Source organism: Aquarana catesbeiana, linkage group LG03 (genome assembly GCF_042186555.1).
Source record: "Aquarana catesbeiana isolate 2022-GZ linkage group LG03, ASM4218655v1, whole genome shotgun sequence".
Taxonomy (NCBI): Eukaryota; Metazoa; Chordata; class Amphibia; order Anura; family Ranidae; genus Aquarana; species Aquarana catesbeiana.
In genome coordinates, this window is record NC_133326.1 from 46,607,714 (window position 1) to 46,631,319 (window position 23,606).

The following is a 23,606-nucleotide window of genomic DNA, read 5'->3' on the forward strand; positions in this document are numbered from 1 at the left end:
GCTGTACTGACTCTTCCTGAAGTAGTCAAATTTGCTAGAATGCTCAGAGGAACATTGCAAGTCAATAAAAAATTGTTTATGGAAATAAAAACACTGCAAGTGAACATTTAGGCTCCATGCATACTAGGAGCTGAAAAAAATGCTGGAAAAAACACTGTATAAAAAAACATTCAATATGAGCTTTTGTGTGCTGATCTTTTGCAGGGGTTAGGTAGTTTAGCTGGCTGTTAAGGAGTGGCCCACAAGCCGGCCGCCGCGTCCTTAACAACAGATGACTCGTCAGCTGTCAGAAGGGTTCCCTGCTGACAGCCGAATGTAAGCAAAACAATTGATGGCAATTGAAATATGAGAAAGAAAACTGTGTGGGGTCCCCCCCCCAATCCGTACCAGGCCCTTTGGGTCTGGTATGGATTTTTAGCGGAATCCTATGCCAAAATTCTTTTCAAAAAGGCATGGGTCCCCCCCAACACCATACCAGACCATTACCTGAGCATGCAGTCCAGCAGGCCAGGAAAAGAAGAAGACGAATGGGCATCCCCACCTCCTGAACCATACCAGGCCACATGTTGATGAGGACAAGGGCCCTACCCCACAACCCTGGCCGGTTGGTTGTGGGGGTAAGGGGGGTTACTTATCAGAATCTGGAAGCCCCCTTTAACAAGGGGGACCCCAGATCCCGGCACCCCTATGTGAATGTGTAGGAGTAGTACCCCCTACTCATTCATAAAAAAAAATAGTACAAGTGAGAAAAAAACACAACAGTTTTTGACAAGTCCTTTATAAAAAAAAAGTGGCCCCTTGTGTAGATCCAATGTCAATCACGATAAACGGCAGCCGGCGACCTGAAAAAAAAAAAGAAAAGAGGTCCATACCCGGCATTCCTGACGAATGACAGCTCCACCGCCTCCCGCTGCTAAATAAACTAAGTGGTGGGGCAACCCTGATGACGTCACTGGTACCCACTTGTGATCAACCCCACATGCCCCTGTCGATGGCGAATTCTGATCCAGACTCCGATAAGCCCCCTGCCCACAGACACCCGCAACCACCGCCCAGGGTTGTGGGGAAAAGGCCCTTGTCCTCATCTACATGGGGACAAAGTGCTTTGGGGGGGAGCCATCATACCCCAAAGAACCCCCCCCCATGTTGAGGGCATGTGGCCTGGTATGGTTTAGGCTTGCTCGTCACTCCCCCTTTCCTAGCCAGGCTGCATGCTCGGATAAGGGTCTGGTATGGATTTTGGGGGGACCCCCATGCCATTTTTTTAAAAAATGTTGGCGTGGGATTCCCCTTAAAATCCATACCAGACCCTAGTATGAATTAGGGGAGGGACTCCCACACTGTTTTTTTTCTCAATTTTTATTACTGGCAATTGTTTTGTTTACATTCAGCTGTTTTGCTGGCCCGCTCCTTAACAACCAGCTATACACTGCTTGTTAAGGATGCGGTGGGCCGCCCACTAAGAAAAAAATGCTGGAAACTGGTGCTTAGCAGTGGTTAGCAGCATGTAGGAGCGTTTAGGAGCATTTTTTTAAGCTAGTGTGCATGGAGCCTTATAAAACTTGATTTCTTTGTGCTTTTACTGGCATTCTTAAATGGCGACAGTCTCTTTTTAATTGTATGTCTTTATTTTACAATTAATATAGGGTGCACCCATGACAGGGAAAGGGAGGGGGTGGGTAAATCATTGCTTGGATCATTTAAAGTCCACCTCCAAGCAACTAAACAAATGATCCCTTGCAGTGGGACTGTGCCTGCACTGCAAGGGTTAATTGCTTGTTTAGGTCTAGAAGAACAAAAAAAAAGATTTACTTACCTGATCCTTCGCTCCTTACTGCTATACTGGTCCCTGCAGCGTCTTCTCCCCCATGTTCTAGAGGTCTAGGATCATGACATCATCAAGACCAAAGCAGAGTCCAAAGTCCTGTAAATGAACATGTTGACGTCGAGGGACAGTCCGCCGCTGGAATGTGGGGGAGCAGCATTTGCCAGGGAGCAAATGGTGCTCCCTGGTAAGAAAGGTAAGAAAAGGTGTTTATTTTCTCCTCTTATGCCGCGTACACACAACCGGACTTTACGGCATACTTGGTCCTGCGGACCGGAGTGCGTCGGACAATTCGATCGTGTGTGGGCTCCAGCGGACTTTTTTTCCCCAAAAGTTTGACGGACCTAGAAATGAAGCATGTTTCAAATCTTTTCGATGGACTCGAGTCCGGTCGAAAAGTCCGCTCGTCTGTATGCTAGTCCGGCGGACAAAAACCGATGCTAGGGCAGCTATTGGCTACTGGCTATGAACTAGCCGGTCGTACATCATCACGTACGAATCCATCAGACTTTGGTTGATCGTGTGTAGGCAAGCCCGTTCATTCGGAAAGTCCGTCGTAAAGTCCGTCGAAAAGTCCGCCAGACAAAGTCTGCCGTAAAGTCCGGTCGTGTGTACACGCCATTAGACAAAATGAGCTATTAACCCTTGCAGTGCAGACAAAGCCCCTATTGCAAGGCACAATATAGAATTTTCCTGGATTTAGGCTTTAATTGTAAGTGTAAATTTAGGCTTGAACTATTATGCCATGTTACACCATGTTTTTATTTCAGCAGAGCAGCTGAAGTTAGCCTGGTAAACAAATAAAAATATGGCTAGGGGGTCTCCATTCATTCCTGAGTATAATGAAGAAATTATATACATTCATTGCCTTTAGATTATATCCTTTTAGAGCAGGAACCCTGTATGTTCCCTGCATCTGTCTATCAGAAACAATAAGTCTGACAGGTAATACATTTTCTGCTGGTCCCTATATTCAGCCATTGTCTCCTGACACTGATAACTTAGAGCCATAGTTACAAGACAAGGCGGGATTGTACAACATACAGTATTGTATGAGTGTTGGTTGGGAAGGGATCCTTCAAAGGTTATTTAGTTACAAACAACTGAACCTGCCTGTGTATGGTCACACTGGTCCAGGTTGCTCAACCGGTGTATACTTGGACACAGTAGGTGGGTTCAGATTCATTCACATTAGCCAAAATAGGGACATAAATGTTCTCCAAGCAATTTCTTTAATAATAAACAAAATAAATTTTAAGCAGCTAATGGAAAAATAAACACATTTGCTATTTTCGAAGCCCTTAATTTGTTATTCTAGGTTTCACATAACAGGCAGAAGCACATCTAGAATTTGTCAGAAGTCTCCCTACGGCAATACACGGCACAGGTTTAAAATATCTGATCTAACCTGCTGGATTTATTCTGACATCCAAGCTGCTGACCTAAAACTGGCAGCAAGAACATCTGATTCCTTTTAGGGGGAATAATTCGCTGATGGTGACAGCTTTATCCACTATACACTCTATACAGTATATGATGTCCCTGGAGGTCTGAGCTGGCCATACATGACATGGATGGGGAAGGGCTAAGCTAAACCGCCAATTAGAACCGCTTGTTGCTAAGAGATTTAACCACTTGCTGGCAGTTACCTTGGTTAGCCAAGGCGGTGAATCAGCAAACAGTTATACTGATCACCTCGTTTTGTTGGGTCTACACAGGAGACTTTTAGAAGCTCAGTTGTGTAACTAAGCCTTCAAGTAGAACTATAGGCAGAAAATGTTCTTTCATTTTGGATAAAGCAAGTGATGGTAGTAATCCCTGTCAGATTTTTTTCCACCAACTCTGTCCCATTGCGGAGATTCCCCTTCACTTCCTGTCCCATAGCCAAACAGGAAGTGAGAGGAAATCCCTACAAATTAAGGAAATTCTTTGGGGACCTCCAGGTCACCAGAACTAGTGTCCCCATTAGAAAATGTCCCCTCTATTACTTTCCTGGGGACGACCCAATATTTTGGGATTTTATTTTACTTTCACTTTCAATGATAATGATAACCAAAACTACTCTATCCAAAACTTTAAAAAAAGTTTTGCCTTTAGTTATACTTTAACCACTTCAGCCCCCTGGAAGATTTGGCTGCTGAATGACCAGGCCATTTTTTGCGACGGCACTGTGTAGCTTTAACTGTCAATTGCGCAGTCGTGTGATGCTGCACCAAAACAAAATTGACGTCCTTTTTCCCACAAATAGAGCTTTCTTTTGGTGGTATTTGATCGCCTCTGCGGTTTTTATTTTTTGCACTATAAACAAAAAAAGAGCGACAATTTTGAAAAAAAAACACAATATTTTGTAATTTTTGCTATAATAAATATCCCCATTTTTTTGGAAAAAAGTAAATTTTTTCTCAGTTTAGACCGATATGTGTTCTACATATTTTTGGTAAAAAAAAAAAATCGCAATAACCGTATATTGATTGGTTTGCCCAAAAGTTATAGCGTCTACAAAATAGGGGATAGATTTATAGCATTTTTATTATTTTTTTTTTTTTACTAGTAATGGCGGTGATCTGCGATTTTTATCAGGACTAGGACATTATGGTGGACACATCGGACATTTTTGACACATTTTTGGGACCACTGGCATTTATACAGCAATCAGTGCTATAAAAATGCACTGATTACTGTAAAAATGTCACTGGCAGAGAAGGGGTTAACACTAGGGGGAGTGATCAAGGGGTTGACTGTGTTCCCTAGGTGTGTTTCTAACTGTAGGGGGAGGGGACTGACCTAGAGGAAGTGACGGATCGTGGTTCCTAGCTAATAGGAACTCACGATCTGTCACGCCTCACAGAACAGGGATGAGTGTGTGTTTACACACACTCATCCCTGTTCTGCCTCTCGTGCCCGCGATCGCTCGATGACCGCCGGCCACGAGCATCGGCACCCTGCGCACGCCTTCTATCCCGATCCCGTGAGCCAACATATAGCTACGACGGCTTGCAGGATCGTCCCAACCTGCCGCAGTAAAATGACGGCGGCTGGTTGGCAAGTGGTTAAGCATCGTACACACTACTTTTTTTTGGGCCGCAGTAGTAACAATCCAATGTTAGTATGTTAGTACAGCGATCTCTCCTGCTGTGCTAGTGTGTTCTGACAGGAAGAAGCCCCCCCCCCCCCCGCCAGAACACTCCGGACAGCGCTCTCAGCCATTGGCCGTGAGCATGGATCGGGAGCCAGTCGGAAGACCTTTTTCGGTCATGAGCCTTCGTCAGAAGCTGGCATATGGGCCGGTTTCTGTCGGACCGGCTGCCATACACATGGGCCGAATTTCGTCTGGTTTCTATTGTACTGGACGATGCCAGCCAACATGCGGCCCGTGTGTATGGGGCTTTAGGCTGGTCATACACTGATTGAGTTGGCTGTGTCCTGATGCACCCTCCCAAACGATATCCCTCGATTTAAAAATTCAATTAGCTGGACCTAAAGAAATTGTTGGCTGAACAGTGGCTACATCCAAGCAGATGCTGTTTGGGCAGTTTGACAGCTGCCTGTGCTGGCTGTCAAAATACTAGCCACAGTGGGGGATTCGTCCATCTGGTTGTATCATGTGGATGGAGAGATTTGTTAGATTGTTATTGTTCAGCCAGCAGGATGAAAAAAACAAAATTCTATGTGCATATGGGCAACTTTACCAATTACCTGCTTACTAAGCAGACAAAACAAATAGCTCCCTATGCAGCAAACTACAGTAGTATGCAGTAGCCTGTGGTAGCCATTAAGATTGCATTGTGCCATTGAGAATGATATGCCACCAATCATAAGTGGCTGAGGCATTCTCACAATTAGTGTGTATAAATGCGGCTGGGGGAAGGAAATGCCTTGGCCGCTTATGATTGCCGGTCCGCAGTGACAAGTTCCTGGTGCAAGAGCAAAGACAGTGTATTGGACCACATCTGGGCTCATTCCTGGTCTTGTGTAGCTCACTCTATGGAAAGACATTGTCTCCATCTGTTTTAGAGATTACTTATTACTCCTAGCAAGTAATCATTATTGATTTTTGAGCTGCTAAAAATCTCCCATGTAGGTTTGACATGAGATGACCACCAACAAACAGGTAAACTTCTAAGTACAAGAATTTCAAATCACCTGTGTGGTTTAGGTTGCCTGACCCAACTGCAACAGAATTCACCATAAATTCAGTTGTAAGGTTTCTCCAATTAAACGGGCACAATAGAAAAGTTCAAACAATATTTTTTTTTAGGCTTAACTATGGTATAATTCTATTTTCCATCCTTTCCGTTTAAAGAAGAATTCCAGGTATGGATTATTTATATGTAGTTACATTGGTCCAGCTTGGACCGATGTAACAATGTATAAACCATACCTGGCAGATGCCCCTGGAAATCACTGAAGTCCTCACCATTACTCCAGTGATCTCCACTTGCTTCTGGGTCCTGTGCCGAGTGGCTGGCCTGCTGCTTAGTGAACACGGAAGGTTGGCTGCTCAGCATGGGTGCCTTTCAGAGACTGCTTTGCTTTTCGTGAATGAACGCAAAGCATTCTCTGCTTGGATGAGGCGGTGACATCGGCCATGTAACTAAGTTACAATATGCCATACCTGAAATTCATCTTTATTATTCCATCATATAATAGTCAAGGGAGGAAAGTCAGAAGTCACTCGAATTAGGAGCAATTATTATGTTGCTACAGTAGAACTCTAGTCCACCAGTCCACACTGTTTTGTATAGGGTGGGGGGAGATATTATGCCTATGTAAGGTTTAATTGCTGTCTGTGTCCCTATTGGGGAGGTCTCCTCAAACTTCCAATACAGGAAATTGGTGAAAAATCCCAACAATGAAAAGAAATACCATCCTTGGACCGGAGTCTCAGGTAGGTGTTCCCTAGGGTATTCAGGACAAATAGTGAGGGTGGATCTCCTCTACTAGACAAAAACAGCAATCGAAAACTTGACTCTTTCTATCCAAAACTGAAAAAAAATGTCTTGGCTGGAGTTCTACTCTAAGCTAAAAAACACCTCTATTTGTCACATCAATATATGGTTAATTTTACATAATTAAGTATAGATTGATAGATAGAAAGATAGATAGATAGATAGATAGATAGATAGATAGATAGATAGATAGATAGATAGATAGATAGATAGATAGATGTTTTTCATACTTTTTTTACTGTTTTCTATTTTTTGCCCTCAGTATGAACAGTTACAAGTAGCTCTTGGAAGGCTTCACTGAAATAACATTACTGTACGAAACAGCTGTTACCAACCTGGGAACCTAAATATTTCAGTACGAGGCTTGTAAAGTGATCACAAACAGAAGGCAAAGTACACATTTTAGAAGAGGCCAAAGCCTCCTGGGAGTATGTGTCTCACTACAGCTACTTACTAAAAAGTCTGAAAGCACACCGTGTCCAATATGACCCACTCCATAATTACAAAGAGGTCTATTCCTGAACTTCTGTCCATCTAATTACAAACACCTGGGCTTACGCCATGGTTTACTCCTTTACATGTTGTAAACGGCTTTATTAAAAGTACTCCTGTCATTGTTCGCCTCCTGAAAATGTTAATTGCCTTTCTTTGTCTTTGATACACTTTCATCATTGGTCCAGAACAAGCAGGCAGCAAATAAAAGTCAGAATTCCTTATCTCTGTACTTGCATTGAGTTAAGCCTTGTACACACGATGAGAAAACGGACCAAAAATTCTGCTTTCGACACGATAGTACAATAATCTGATCGTTCGTACGGAGCTATAGTCCGAAGTTTTCCAAAGGGACAAACATGAAAATTTTCCTCGTAAGATACCAGATCATACAATTTTCGTATTATTGGTAAAGTTTTGGTCCGAAAATACAATATAGATAAATTACAGCACTTCTGAATTTTTTTTCTGTCGTATGAGAATTTTCGTAGTTTAGTAGACTATTCGTATTGGAGACTAGCATGCAAAAAAATGGACAATCATTCGTCTGATAATCTCATAGTGTGTACTAGGCTTTAAGATGGCCATAGATGGATCAAATCTTGGTTGGGTCAGCAGGGAGCGGCCGAGATTCAATCCATCTATGGGCAGGCTGATTATACCATTGATAGACTTGGGTACAACCAACATGTTGCATTTTTAGCATGCGATTATTGCCAGCAGCTATAGCCACTAGCAGTAATCAATGTGTTCTCCCCAGCCCCCTGTGTTTGCCCCTCCCCCACCAGGAGAACACCACCGGAGTCAGTGTTGATGGGGGAATCGAGAAATTTTCTTTCCTGCAACCACAAAATCTATGACCTGTCTTAGTGACCTAAATAGTCAAAGTCTTGAAGTTAAAAAATCAGCATGACAGCCAAGTATAGCTCCCTCTTACCCCTGAGCAGATGAGGGGGATCAGGCAGCTCAATGGGTAAATATTTTAATGCTTAGTGCAGAATCCTTGGCTTTTTATGCTGTAAAGGAAATTGGGCTCTAGTCACTTTAGAAAGGTTGAATGATTGACTTCACCCAGCAAACTCAGAAGAGAGGGTTAGGGCACCGGATTCCCAAAACAAGCAAAAATTTAGCTTCAGACTTCCCTTCTGTAAAAGTAGGTATTTGGCCCTTTAGGAGGAGCCAACTAGTACAGGTACCTTACTGGAGGAGCAGTGGGAACTTTTTGCAATGTCCACCAGCAGCAGCATGTACCCAGTTCACCGGGACACTCTTCAACACAGTCTCTTCTTAAAGCATAACTTCACCTTCTCTTCTTCTGCCCCCCCCCCTTCCTCAACACAGTTGAGAGGGGAGCAGGTACCTGGTTTTAACAGATACCCGCTTCCACTTCCACTCGGATACCCCTAGGGCAGTGGTTCTCAACTCCTGTCCTCAGGACCCACTAACAGGCAAGGTTTGCGAGATAACTGAAATACATCACAGGTGATACAATTTGCTGCTCAATGATTGCAGTCTGCATCTCCCAAATTAATACCTAAAATCTGGCCTGTTAGTGGGTCCTGAGGACAGGAGTTGAGAACCACTGCCCTAGAGGATCCGAGCAAAAGTTCACCCCTCCCTCTCGCCAGCAGCTTTCGGGGACACGTCACAGGTCCCAGAAAGCTGCGACTTCCATTCCTCGGCTTCCATTAGTAAACATGCCGGTGCCGAAGGCACGAAGACCGGGGAAGAACTGGTGGGGTGGGGATGGTGCTGGATTCCTGGACAGGTAAGTGCCCTTATATTAAAAGTAAGCAGCTACAGTATTTGTAGCTGCTAACTTTAAATTTTTTGGGGGGACACTGAAGATCCTCTTTAAGATTCATCATTTAGGCAGCCATCGTCCTGCCCCGCTCCCTCGGGGTGCATCCTCCAGCAGGACAACAAAAATACCTAAGGTAGTAGTAAAATTGTAGAAAAAAAAAAAACGTTCTCCCTGCTAGGGAGTTACCTTACAACAAAGCCTTCCAGTGGCAAGTGGTCACTGCTGCAGAGACTTGAATGGCCAAGCTGCGATGCAGGTATAGGAGTCATGGCCAAGGCACAGAGCTCTAAAGGAATGGCACGGGTATGCTGTTCCTTCAAAGCGAATGTGCTGGGGACGTCACAGGCTGCCAACCAGGCAAATATCTCCTAAGCGCTGCATGTTTAGGAGATATTCACTTAACCTACAGGTTAGCTTTATTATAAGCTTACCTGTAGGTAAAAATCTAAATCCTGGGTTTACTACCACTTTAAGGCCCCAAGGCACAGCCCAGCGTCTGTTTCGTTAGGCCCAGGCTCAGGCCCCTTATCAGTAACATCCTTACCCAGCAGCAGGCCCTGGAGGCAAAAACTGACTCATACTAGCACCCTACACGAGCAACAATTTCTCTTATGAACACGTTTCCATTAACAATCAGCTCAACTTCCTCAGAAAAGTAGAGAGAAAATCAAAATTAGACAACCATTTGGAGTGGGCCATTTTGAAAGGTCTGAGCACAAATTTCTTCACTAATAAATTATTCCAGTCCAAAATTTCAGTTTTTAATAACATTTTCCTCTTGATGGCATCCTGAAGTTTAGTGATTGTACTGTTGATAATGCAAAAGGGGGCTTATGCTGAGTTGGTAAGCAGACCAAAAGACCTGAGGGGTAAATTATTTTTCAAAATGTTATGAAAAAGACTGGAAAAATTGTTCACCTTAAAAGCCAACAACTTAGAAATCTGATGGTTTTTTGATCAATCTTACTATTTTTTTTTTTACTTTGCATGTCAAAAAGGTCACTTTGATGACTTTATCGTGAAAGGTTAATAAATTACCTGAAAGCCTATATACGAAGTGAGAATTGCTGAAGTCAAAGTAATAATGCCTGATTTCACAAGAATTACCCTGCCTCCATGTAATCACAGATGTTACAGTGGAACTCTACCTATTACTAGGCCAAATTTTATTGTATTAAGTGGTAAAAACATAAACTAAAATATTTTTTGGAGATATCAAAGAAAACCTCCAAGAGTTACAGAGCTCGTTGGTTTTGTAGACTTGTGAATCAATTGTCGGTTGGTCCACATAGCATACGTGGTCCTGGTGAAGCAGGTGATCCTGAAAAACATAGACCAACCAATAATTGACAAGATACAAAAACATATTTGGGGGGCACACCCTAAAACGCGTTTAGATTCAAGATGGTGCTGCTATAAGACCAACAAACAGTACAAAACATATTACAGCACACACATTCAAGAATGACATTTCCTGCAGGGCTAGATAAAAACACCTGAACATATTCAAAAAATATGGGGGTTTGGGCACACTATATGGTCATATAGTGCTAAGCCCACTTACTGCGACAAAGTACCCCGAATTAGTGGGACCCACTAATTTGTACTTTGTCGCAGTAAGTGGGCTTGCAGGAAATGTCATTCTTGAATGTGTGTGCTGTAATATGTTTTGTTCAACCAATAATTAATTCACAAGTCTACAAAACCAACAAGCTCTGCTACTGTTGGAAGTTTACTTTTAGATTTCCAAAAAAAAAATTTGTTGATGTTTTTATCATTTGATACAATAAAATATGGCCTTTTATATATTATTGTGGTCCCCCAGGTCAGTTGGTAGCACTTACCCCATCACCGGCGGTTTCCCCTGCTCGGTGGCCTCCCGTTCTCCTGCTGTTCTCCTGCGGCCTCCCGTTCTCTGGGTCATCACGGCGGTTACCGTTTCCTCCCTCCTCCTCGGCAGCCAATCGGGAGTCTTCTCTTTTCAGCCAATCGGAAAACGGGTCTCACACCCGCTTCTGATTGGCCAGATTGAGGATCAGTGTTTCAACAGTGAATATACATTTGCTGTTGTAACACACCTGGGTGGGATCGGAGCGCATCCTCTGTGACCCGAGCCCACACGATTTTGAAGCCCATTAGAGCCTCTGGCTCTAATCAGGTGCTTCAAAAAAGGACCCCCGCCGCTGTAATTCATGCACCTGGTGCTCTTAAAGGGGCCGGATGCATTAATAGGGGGTGGACACGGCGGCCATGGATAGATTCATGCCATGCCTGAATCTATCCATTGCATTTAGGTGGTGGAGTGGAGAGAGGGAGCAGCGCCCGGGCGCTCCTAATGGGCAAGCTGCCACTGATAGATATTTGCCTATTACTATTTAAAATAGTTATGATTGAGTAGAAAAAACAGGGTTTAATCCCCTGCTGTGCTGTATGCTGAACTTGCTGCTGCCTTTTTTCTTCTGTGCATTTGTACGATAATCCTATAGAAAACAGTATCAGGCAGGTGACACCATGTAATTCCGGAGTCATTGGCCTCTAGCGGATGCTTCATAACAGGAACAAGAGCTCATGCTCTCCCTCCTGGGATCATAGAAAACAATAAAGGTCCAGCAGGGGATCAAACACTACCTCACCCACCCATTTCCTAACAAGGAAACCTATCACAACTGGGATCATGGAGGACTGTGAATATTCATATTTTAATGCATATAATCTTATTCATGAAGGACCTATATTTCCCCTTTTTTAGCATTACTTATTTTGTCAAAACCTGATATTAAATTGGAGTTTCAATGGCTGTTTCTGCCTGTTTGGAGACAATGCGGCTGATTTAATAAAGGTAATCAGGCTGTTTTACTTTGCAGGGTAAAATTCTCTTAGCTTAGTGAACGCGGTGAAGCTCTGCTGACTTCTATCATCCAATTACGTACAAGCATAAATACATTGATTTTTTATTTACCTTGCAAGTGAATGGGTCTTCCTTTAAAAGTAAATTTTCACCAGAGTCAGCAAGCTAAGGGAAAATTCACTTACAAAGTGAACAACCTTTAGTAAACCTTTAGTAAATCAACCCCAACGTGTGAGGTATGGTAGCTCTACAGCCGGTTGACTTGACCTCTGACCCTCTGACTCAACAATTGGAGCTTCGGAGTTTCTATTCTCACAGTTTCCTTGTAGAAAAAAAAGGGGGTTGGGTATGTTTTCACGTTATATGTCCATTTTCCAATGTCAACAGTTGTAAGGGGTTTGAATAACAATGCTGACATTGAAGTATTGACAGTAGATGAATATTTAGGACACCACTTCCACCCTATAGTTCCATTGACCAAGATGGAATCTTTCATGTGGCTCTCCGCTGTTCAAAGTTATCAACCCAGAGAAAAGCAAAGACCTATGATTCATAGTCCAATTCTCTTCAACAGTTTATTAGCATGCATCTATTAACACTATACTAACACATTTATTGATGTTCACCATCGAACTAAACATAAGCTGTGAAAACTGTTTTTTTTTATTGGTGCACCCAAAGCTTTCCTCTGCTATTGGTCCTTGAAGATTACTATTGTACTTAGATAACTAATATTAAATTTAAAAAAAATTGAAAGCATATGTGTACTCTAAAACCATGGCATATGAATGACAAACAGTACTGAACTTCTATTTATTCTTACCACTTTGAGTACAGGCCAGGGTATTTACTAAATCTGAAGAGTGCAAAATCTGCTGCAGCTCTGCATAGAAACCAATCAGCTGAACAAGCTTAAATTAGAAGCTGATTGGCTACTATGTACAGCGGCACCAGATTGTGAGTGCTCCAGTTTTAGTAAATGTCCCCAGCGGAGTTCCACCCAAATTTTGAACAATATCTGTATGTATTCTCTTCCTTGCCTAGATGCTGACATGCCGTTTAAAAAAATTTAAATCCCCGTAATTTCCTTTTATTTTTCTATTCTTCTTTGCACTTCCTGGTTCTCCTCCCATGGGAGTAGGCGTGTTTCTAGCCTCTCCCAGACTCCTGGGAGCTAGTCTCAGGCTTCCCAGGATGCCACTGAGCATGTGTGGGAATGAGCGGTGAATGCTGGGAGCACAGCATTCACCACATCCAGGAAATAAATGCTTGTGGGCTTCAAATGCCCACAATGAAGATGGAAACCGCCTGCAGTGAATAATATAAGTTATTCTTTCCGACGAAATCTGACACAGGCGGACATATTACACACAATATGTGAGTATGTAATGCTGAGAAGAAAAGTTTGTGAATGAACTAAAAAAAAAAAAAAAAAAGGATAAATAGGTGGACCCCCGCTTTAAGCTGGCCACAGATGGATAGAATCTTGGCCTGTTCAGCAGGAACTGGCTGAGATTCAATCCATCTATGGGCAGGCTGGTTGTACTGAAGTCAATTCATCGATTGACTTCAGTACAACCAGCCTGTTGGATTTTTTGCACGCGATCACTGGTGGTGGCTATAGCCACCACTAGTGATCATTGTGTTCTGCAGGCAGGGAAGGCTCCCCACCGGCAGTACACAATATCATTGTGGGAAGGATTCCCCCATCAACCCTGACTGTGTTGATGGGGAATCAAGCAATTTTCTTTCCTAACACCCATGGTGGAAGGAAAGCAAATGGTAGAATCAATGGCTTGCCTTAGACCAGTGATGACGAACCTTGGCACCCCAGATGTTTTGGGACTACATTTCCCATGATGCTCATGCACTCTGCAGTGTAGTTGAGCATCATGGGAAATGTAGTTCCAAATCACATCTGGGGTGCCAATGTTCGCCATCACTGCCTTAGACTTACCACTTAGAGTACAACTTTTCTAAAGACTGTTGGTGTGCTGCATATTGAAAAGGACCTGACGCTGAGCTATGGGTGGATGTGCTGATAGGCTAGAAGTGTTACATGAAATAGCATAAGTTTAAAGTGGTTGTAAACACTCCCTCCTGAATTTTAACTATAAGTAAGCCTAGAATAAGGCTTACCTATAGGAAGTGGAAATATCTCCTAAACGTGCACCGTCTAGGAGATATTTCACTTGTAGTGGGCCGATGACGTAATCGGCGCATGCGCTGTGAAGAAATGGACCTCCATGCCGTTTCTTCCCCAGTGTGCCGTTACTGATGGCTCCCACCCGCATGCGCGGGAGTGACGTCACGTGGCTCCGCCCAGTCACAGAGCTGATTTTAATTTGCAGGCTTTGCAGGGAGCAAAAGAGGAAATAAAACCCATCAGGCTTTACTTCCACTTTAAATGAAATGTTATATCGGTAGGTCAACATTTTAGGTTTAAAAGGTCACTTCGCCCAAATTTGGTGAGCTTGTAAAATTTAATTCGAAAAAATGTGTTTTAAGAAAAATTGTTCAATTTAATGGGGCCAAACCAATAATCACATTTAATGGTAGTGATCAGGAAAATTGAAAAGGATGGAAATTGTTCTCAAACAAACACCTGGCACTCCCAGTTTAAGGGGGTCCTTCTCTAAAACTTGTCATTTTCATCCATATAACATTTTGAAGGATGCAACCGGAGGAGTGGATGCCATAAAACTAAAAACTCTAAAGCAGGGGTCTCCAAACTTTCTAAACGAAGGGCCAATTTACTGTCCTTCAGACTTTGGGGAGGCCGGACTATGTCCAGTGGGAATATCATTTTTTTCTGGCATCAGTGGGAGTAAACAGTGCCCCATCTTTGGAATTAGGGGGAGGAATAGTGCCCCATCTTTGGTATTGGGGGAGGAATAGTGCCCCGTATTTGATATCAGGGGGAGGAATAATGCCTCATGTTTGGTATTAGGGGGAGGAAAAGTGCCCCATCTTTGGTATTAGGGGGAGGAATAGTGCCTCATGTTTGGTATTAGGGGGAGGAATAGTGCCTCATCTTTGGTATTAGGGGGAGGAATAGTGCCTCATGTTTGGTATTAGGGGGAGGAATAGTGCCTCATCTTTGGTATTAGGGGGAGGAATAGTGCCTCATCTTTGGTATTAGGGGGAGGAATAGTGCCCCATCTTTTGTATTAGAGGGAGGAATAGTGCCCCATCTTTTGTATTAGATGGAGGAATAGTGCCCTATATTTGGTATTAGGGGGAGGAATAGTGCCCTATCTTTGGTATTAGGGGAGGAATAGTGCCCCAATGTTGGTGTCAGTGGGAGATATAGTGCCCCAATGTTGGTGTCAGTGGGAGATATAGTGCCCCAATGTTGGAGTCAGTGGGAGATATAGTGCTCCATTGTTGGAGTCAGTGGGAGATATAGTGCCCCAATGTTGGTGTCAGTGGGAGATATAGTGCCCCAATGTTGGAGTCAGTGGGAGATATAGTGCTCCATTGTTGGAGTCAGTGGGAGATATAGTGCCCCAATGTTGGTGTCAGTGGGAGATATAGTGCCCCAATGTTGGAGTCAGTGGGAGATATAGTGCTCCATTGTTGGTGTCGGTGGGCAGAACAGTGTCTCATATCAATGAGAAGAATAGTGCCCCAAGGAATGGATAAAAGCAAGGAAAGGGCTGCATCTGGCCCACTGGCTGCAGTTTGGAGACCACTGCTCTAAAGGTAGATGAGACCAGAGCCATCAGGAGACCTCACTACTATGAGTCCCTAAGACACACAGTATAGGAAACCAACAGGGGCCTTGCTTGCCCAGACTCTATTTATAACATAAGTATGAATGTTGGCGATCTGATCCTTTAAGAATACGGACAATGGGATTTCTTCATACAAAACACCAAAATGCTGCTTCTATATACTAGTTGGTATACAGTTTGGAGTAGGAAATAAGGTCTATAGACAGATTTACTAGCCAGGCAAGGCAGAACATGTAATTCCATGAGGGATTACGCTGTGTGTGTAGCAATCTGCATTACTATGACATATTACTGGCTTTAGTAGAGCACACTTCTTGCTGACTAAGATTTCCCCATCTTACGAAATGACTTTACAGTAGACTCAGCTGTTCACCCCTGGAGAGGATCACATTACCCACACTAGGGCTCTGTTATCTGATCCTCTGACTACTATTCTTTATAGTCTAAAACAAAACCAGATGCACGGTCTGACATATTACCCAAAGTTTACCCAGACTCATCCTCAGCTTACTAACAGTGTAGATCTTTTGCTGTACAGGGATTCCAGGAGAGGAGAATCAGAATGAGCAGGAGAGCCAGGGAAGAGCTGTGCAGTGATTGGAGGAGCCCAGTCATTCTTCCTTTTAGGAAAGGTCCCAGCAGCGGCAGATGCCCCCAGCGGAGGGTGATGGCCACATCTTGATGGTTCCAGCTCTTCCTTAGATGGCAGGAGGCGTCCATACACAAATCAGGACACATATCCTCTGTCACCTCATATCTGACTGCCCTGGGATGGAGCTGCAGGCACTTGTCAGCTGTTGATGGGGGTTTATATTGTTCATATGTGCAGCATCTCATAGTGAAACTCCACAGCAAGTCTAAACCTGCAACATATGGATGTGTAGAGGCCGAGCTCCCAGTGGGCCTGTGAATGAAATTCATAAATAAATTAGATTCCGTGTATGATACAAGACAGATGAGAATATTTTCCATCCCCGTCAGGTGTACATTCAGCACATCAACCTCAACACACAAACTTTGCCACGTGGAAATAGACTTTCCCATCCTCATCAAAGAAAATGTGAGTAAGTCAAGTCATATGGAGCGTATATTGAATACTCGTGATCTGTTGTAAGCAGTACAGCAGAAAACGAGGCATTAAAAACTAATACAAACAAAGAGAAATAATGCTGAGCAACCAGCAATAACCCATAGTAACTAAGTAGGTTTCACTTTACTGTATTCACTAAGGCATGATAACTTGCATGGTATAGGGGGCCTCAAATGCAGCCCCTGATGTCCATAAAGGGCCGCATAAAATAGTTATCATGTGGAATGTTACAAAAGACTGTGATAGAACAGAGACTTGCTAGAGGAAATGGTCAGAGACTGTTCTACAGGAGTGGTTGGAGGTCAAAATCACAAGGGACATGTTACATGGAACTGCTAGAGATTACTGTTATTAAAGAGGATCCTCATCCAGTAAACAAAGAACACAAAAACACACACCTGCCTGTCCCAGGATCTAACAATGTCCTCACTCGACCTGGCTCTTTGCCGGTCTTTGGGTCCCCAGAACCAGCATCTCAACTTTGGGCAGCTGGCTGTGACTTCTTGAGGCTTCATAGCCAGCTGCCCACTGCGCATGCGCGAACCACGCTGCACCCGGTGAATGGTACTGCAGCCTCCTGGGACCTGTGATGTGTCCCAAGAGCCTGCGAGGAGAGGTGGGGGGAGCAAACCTACGCTCTGATTGCCTAGGCGGTCGGAGCAAAAGTGGGAGTGGGGACCTGTCAAAATCAGGTACCCGCTCCCCCCCTCCAAAACAAGACATTCCAAATATGGGAGAGGAGATGGGGAGGAGGAGGAAAAGTGGAACTTCCTCTTTTGGGTGAAGTTCTGCTTTAAAGGCCATTTTACGAATCATTGCTCCCAATACTGACTTCTAGGCCACTTCAAACACCAAAAGGGCACAAATCGGACACCAGAACTGTATGGAATGCTATGGGTTTCAGCACATTCCAATTACTCCTTATACTACCTAACTGAAGTAATGGTGGATACACATCTTTAGAAAACAATCCATTTCAGAACGTTTGTTCCATTTTCTAATGGTTAGAGGGGTCATATCGGTGTTTGTTTTCGACTGTAGTGATGAGAAAATTCAAAGGTGCAGGATGGAAGAATCATAATATTATAGTGAAACCTATTAATACATCTAGGATTACATTTGAGTAGAAGATCTGGATGGAATTTTAAGGGCTATGGACAAAAGTAGTTGACTCAATGATGGCAAGAAAGAACATTCTGATAAGCGATTTCCGCATGAAAGTTTGAACTAAATTCTACTCAAGTACACCCAGCAAGATTCTCTACGAACGTCTGAAGGAAATTCTACTCCTATGTACCCAGCAAGGTTCTCTATGAAAGTCTGAAGGAAATTCTACTCGTGTACTCAAGGTTCTTTATGAACGTCTGAAGGAAATTCTACTCGTGTGTACTCAACAAGGTTCTTTATGAACGTCTGAAGGAAATTCTACCCAAGTGTACCCAACAAGGTTCTCTATGAGAATCTGAAGGAATTTCTACTTACGTGTACCCAGGAAGGTTCTTTATGAACATCTGAAGGAAATTCTACCCATGTGTACCCAGTAAGGTTCTCATTGAATGTCTGAAGGAAATTCTACTAATATGTATCGAGCAAAGTTCTCTACTATGTGATCTCCCAAAATTGGAGGAAATTTACTGTTTAATTCATAAAGGGTGTTTGAGGTACTCATTAGAAATCTGTCTTAGGGTAGTGTGACAGAAAACGCAATTTGCGACTGATTTATGGTCATCAGTAAGGTGTATATGTACAGTAAAAGTGGCACAAATAAGAAGTACTTGAATTTATCGCACACGTCAGTGCTAAAAATGAAAATTTGGCACAATGCTTCCTACTACATCCACACCACTAGAAATGTGTCACAAATGCCTTACTGAAGCTCCACCCTAGTGTTTGTGCGTGTCCAAGGTCATGTCTGATGCCAACTCTCATCTTCCTAAATTGCACTAAACTAAATAAGAGCTGAAATTAGATTGGCAGCATTAGCTAAAAAGGTAAGTGATCTGTTCTCCTAGTTAAAGTGGGTCAATAACACAAACTATGGCTTTTGTCCATGGAACTTAGAATCAGTATAGATAAACTCATCATGTAAACTACTATCACTGAAGACAACAATGAAATACAAAAATAAAACCACAACCACTCGAAAAAGTATTCGTACCCCTTGAAATTTTCCACATTTTGTCAAGTTACAACCAAAAATGTAAATGTATTTTATTGGGATTTTATGTAACAGACCAACACAAAGTGGCACATAATTGTGACGTGGAAGGAAAATGATAAATGGTTTTCTACATTTTTTACAAATAAATATCTGAAAAGTGTGGCGTGTATTTGTATTCAGCCCCCTTTACTCTGCTACCCCTAACTAAAATCTAGTGGAACTGATTGCCTTCAGAAGTCACCTAATTAGTAAAAAAAATAGAGTCCACCTTTGTGTAATTCAATCTCAGTATAAATACGGCTGTTCTGTAAAGTCCTCAGAGGTGTGTTAGAGAACCTTAGTGAACAAAGAACATCATGAAGACCAAGGAACACACCAGACAGGTCAGGGATAAAGTTTTGGAGAAGTTTAAAGCAGAGTTAGGTTATAAAAATATATCCCAAGCTTTGAACTAACGGAGCACTGTTCAATCCATCATCCGAAAATGGAAAGAGTATGGCATAACTGCAAACCTACCAAGACATGGCCGTCCACCTAAACTGACAGGCTGGACAAGGAGAGCATTAATCAGAGAAGCAGCCAAGAGGCCCGTGGTAACTCTGGAGGAGCTGCAGAGATCCACAGCTCAGGTGGGAGAATCTGTCCACAGGACAACTATTAGTCGTGCTCTCCACAAATCTGGCCTTTATGAAAGAGTGGCAAGAAGAAAGCCATTATTGAAAGAAAGCCATAAGAAGCCCCATTTGCAGTTTGCAAGAAGCCATGTGGGGAACACAACAAACATGTGGAAGAAGGTGCTCTGGTCAGATGAGATCAAAATTGAACTTTTTGGTCTAAAAGCAAAACGCTATGTGTGGCGGAAAACTAACACTACACATTACCCTGAGCACACCATCCCCACCGTGAAACATGGTGGTGGTAGCATCATGTTGTGGGGATGCTTTTCTTCAGCAGGGACAGGGAAGCTGGTCAGGGTTGGGAAGATGGATGGAGCCAAATACAGGGCAATCCTAAAAGAAAACCTGTTAGAGTTTGCAAAAGACTTGAGACTGGGGCGGAGGTTCATCTTCCAGCAGGACAACGACTCTAACCATACAGCCAGAACTACAATGGAATGGTTTAGGTCAAAGCATATTCATGTGTTAGAATGGCCCAGTCAAAATCCAGACCTAAATCCAATTGAGAATCTGTGGCAAGATTTGAAAATTGCTGTTCACAGACGCTCTCCATCCAATCTGACAGAGCTTGAGATATTTTGCAAAGAAGAATGGGCAAAAATGTCCCTCTCTAGATGTGAAAAGCTGGTAGAGACATCACCAAAAAGACTTGCAGCTGTAATTGCAGTGAAAGATGGTTCTACAAAGTATTGACTCAGGGGGGCTGAATACAAATGTACCCCACACTTTTCACATATTTATTTGTAAAAAAAATTGAAAACCATTTATCATTTTCCTTCCACTTCACAATTATGTGCCACTTTGTGTTGGTAAAATCCCAATAAAATACATTAATGTTTTTGATTGTAAGATGAGAAAATGTGGAAAATTTCAAGGGGTGTGAATACTTTTTCAAGGCACTGTATGTGATCTCTGGTTACCAATCACTACTACAGACAGTCAATAGTTTTTGTAAGCATTAGGAAAGGAGGATCAGAAAGGTTTTCTCTATATGCACAGCTACCTACAAACTATAAACAGAAGCAAGATTTTCCGTATATTATAGGAAGTATGGAGGCTCCCAGTACTGACATCCCTTGAAAATACGAGTTTCCTGGCTATCATGAGTCTCCCATAGGCTTTTCTGTCCCAGACATTTCCTGATCTGCAGGCTTCAGATTAGTGAGTCAGAAAGTATCGAACAGCCAGTCAACTAGCATTTTCAGAAGGACGTCGGTAATGGCGCTCTCCATCTTTCCTTTTCCTACTTGTAAAGAAAATAATATTAAAAGATTTGCCCCACCGCCTGTGACTCCGATCTTCACTTTCTAGAATAGCGGAGCAGGGTGAGAAATCTTCACACACCCGCTGGAGTCTGCCGGGTCCCCTGCACAGCTCTGTGGTTCCATCCGCCGGCCCTTAGGACACCACTATGCCCTGCTGTGATGTATGTGCTGGCAGATGGAACCACAGAGGGTAGCGGGGGGGGGGGGGGGGGGGCGCATCCCACCACTCCCAGAAGTGTGCCACCATAGCAGTGACACAGAGAGGAGAGCTCCGGTGTAGGCAGAGAGACAGATCATACATAAAGCTGAACTCCGGACATAAAAACATTCATATATATACAGTATATATATATATATATATATTCCTTAATAGCCACAAAGAATATAAATCCAATTTGTGTGAAGCATATGCATTCACAAGCCCAGATATTACCAATAAAAGTAGCAGTGACATCACATCTGTACTGTACAGAGAGCAGAGCTGTGGGAGGGGCCCAATAAGTCAGCAGGGGGGCGGATACTTACTACAGGCCTACCTACTACAGCAAGGGGAGAGGATACCTACTACAGGCAGCCTACTACAGAAAGGGGGAAGGGTATCTACTACAGGCAGCCTACTACAGAAAGGGGGAAGGGTATCTACTACAGGCAGCCTACTACAGAAAGGGGGAAGGGTATCTACTACAGGCAGCCTACTACAGTAAGGGGGAAGGGTATCTACTACAGGCAGCCTACTACAGTAGAGGGCAGATACTTACTACAGGCTGCCTACTACAGAAGGGGGGGCAGATACCTACTACAGGCTGCCTTCTACAGCAGGGGGGTGGATACCTACTGCAGTAGGGGGCAGATACTTTCTACAGGCTGCCTTCTACAGTAAGGGGCGGGTACCTTTGACAGCAGGAGGGCTGATACCTACTACAGGCAGCCTACTACAGCAGGGGGGCAGATACCTACTACAGGCAGCCTACTACAGAAAGGGGGAAGGGTATCTACTACAGGCAGCCTACTACAGTAGGGGGCAGATACCTACTACAGGCTGCCTTCTACAGTAAGGGGCGGGTACCTTTGACAGCAGGAGGGCTGATACCTACTACAGGCAGCCTACTACAGCAGATACCTACTACAGGCAGCCTTCTACAGTAAGAGGCAGATACCTTCTACAGCAGGGGGGCGGATACCTACTACAGGCAGCCTACTACAGCAGGAGGGCGGATACATACCACAGGAGGGGGCGGATGATACCTACTACAGGCAGCCTATTACAGCAGTGGGGCGGATACCAACTACAGGCAGCCTACTACAGCAGGGGGGGGGATACCTACTACAGGCAGCCTACTACAGGAGGGGGGGATATAGAGGGGGCGGATACCTACTACAGGCAGCCTACTACAGGAGGGGGGATATAGAGGGGGCGGATACCTACTACAGGCAGCCTACTACAGGAGGGGGAGGATACCTATTACAGGAGGGGGCGGAGTCCAGACCAGTCTCCCTGCACAAGGAAAGAGAGCAGCAGTGAGCGGTCTTTATTACAAGAGGCCAGAGTCTCACACTGATTACTGCACAGATGTGAAGGAAACACACAAAGCTCACTGAGATTGAATGAATGACTCTATATAATCACACACTATTCCCTCATCCTTCTCATTACAGACATCCCCTATAAATCAGAGTCATGTCACACTCACTGATGACATGACTGACATGGAGGTGACATTTGTCATACAATGAACACTCAGAGTCCCATCCCCCGGGGATCCCTCTGGGTGACACAATGACAGACGATGAAGGTCCCCTGACACATATATGAAGGCGGGGTTTGGGTGACAGTGTGTGGGCGGGGCGGAGGTGAAGTGGGCGGCTCCGGGGCTCTCCTGTACACACAGCCTGTGTCTTCCCCTCCCTGTGTCCCTGTGGCACCCCGAGGACCGGAGCTCTGTGCCCGGCTCCCCTCTCACCTCTGTCCGCGCTCCGTGTCCGGCTCCTCGCACAGGTCAGGGGCCCCGGGGCCCGGCTGTACTCCTCCTGCACCCCGCACACACCTCCAGTGCTCTTATCCTGGGACTGAGTGTGATGTGCCGGCAGCCCCCTCCCCCTCCTCCTGCCCTCCTCCCCCCTGTACACGACTGACAGCTCTCTGTACATTATTGGGGAGGATGACACCTAGACAGACCGGGCCCCGGGCCCCACACTGACACTGGGCACCCTCTACAGTCATACAGGAGGAGACAGTCATTGGAAGTCACAGCACAGCCCTCCAGACACTAAGATCACTGATCTGTACAATCTACATTGTCCTCATCCAATGACAACACATCCAACCCTGAGATCCCAGCTTCCCATCTACTACCCACAATGGTCTCACTCCTCCTGCTGCACTATGAAAAGTCTCACCCATACTGCTGCATTATACAAAGTCTCAGCCCTGCTGCTGCAGTGTGCAAAGTCTCACCCCTCCTGCTGCACTATGAAAAGTCTCACCCATACTGCTGCATTATACAAAGTCTCACCCCCTAGTGCTGCACTATGCAAAGTCTCACCCTTAGTGCTGCACTATGCAAAGTCTCACCCCTACTGCTGCACTATGCAAAGCCTCCCCCCTATTGCTGCACTATGCAAAGTCTCACCCCTCCTGCTGCAGTATGCACAGTCTCACTGCTCTTGTTGCGCTGTGCAAAGTCTCACTCTTCCTGTGGCATTCTTTCATACACAGAGTAAATAAACCCCACAAGGATAGAGCAGAGTGCTGGAAAAG

At 44.2% G+C, this 23,606-nt stretch overlaps 1 protein-coding gene across 2 annotated transcripts in view; it reads right to left on the minus strand.

Annotated features, from left to right (window-relative positions):
• LOC141131327 (cell surface hyaluronidase CEMIP2-like) overlaps window positions 1-22,950 on the minus strand; it is a 177,465-nt gene extending 154,515 nt beyond the window's left edge. For both annotated transcript variants that reach the window (XM_073618464.1, XM_073618463.1), the window contains exons 1-2: window positions 22,810-22,950; window positions 16,171-16,559 (exon numbers count right to left, since the gene is read on the minus strand). In XM_073618464.1, the coding sequence (XP_073474565.1) occupies window positions 16,171-16,492 (322 nt within the window). In that variant the 5' untranslated portion in view covers window positions 16,493-16,559; window positions 22,810-22,950. The remainder of the gene's footprint in view (window positions 1-16,170; window positions 16,560-22,809) is intronic.
• Window positions 22,951-23,606: the final 656 nt, after the last annotated feature.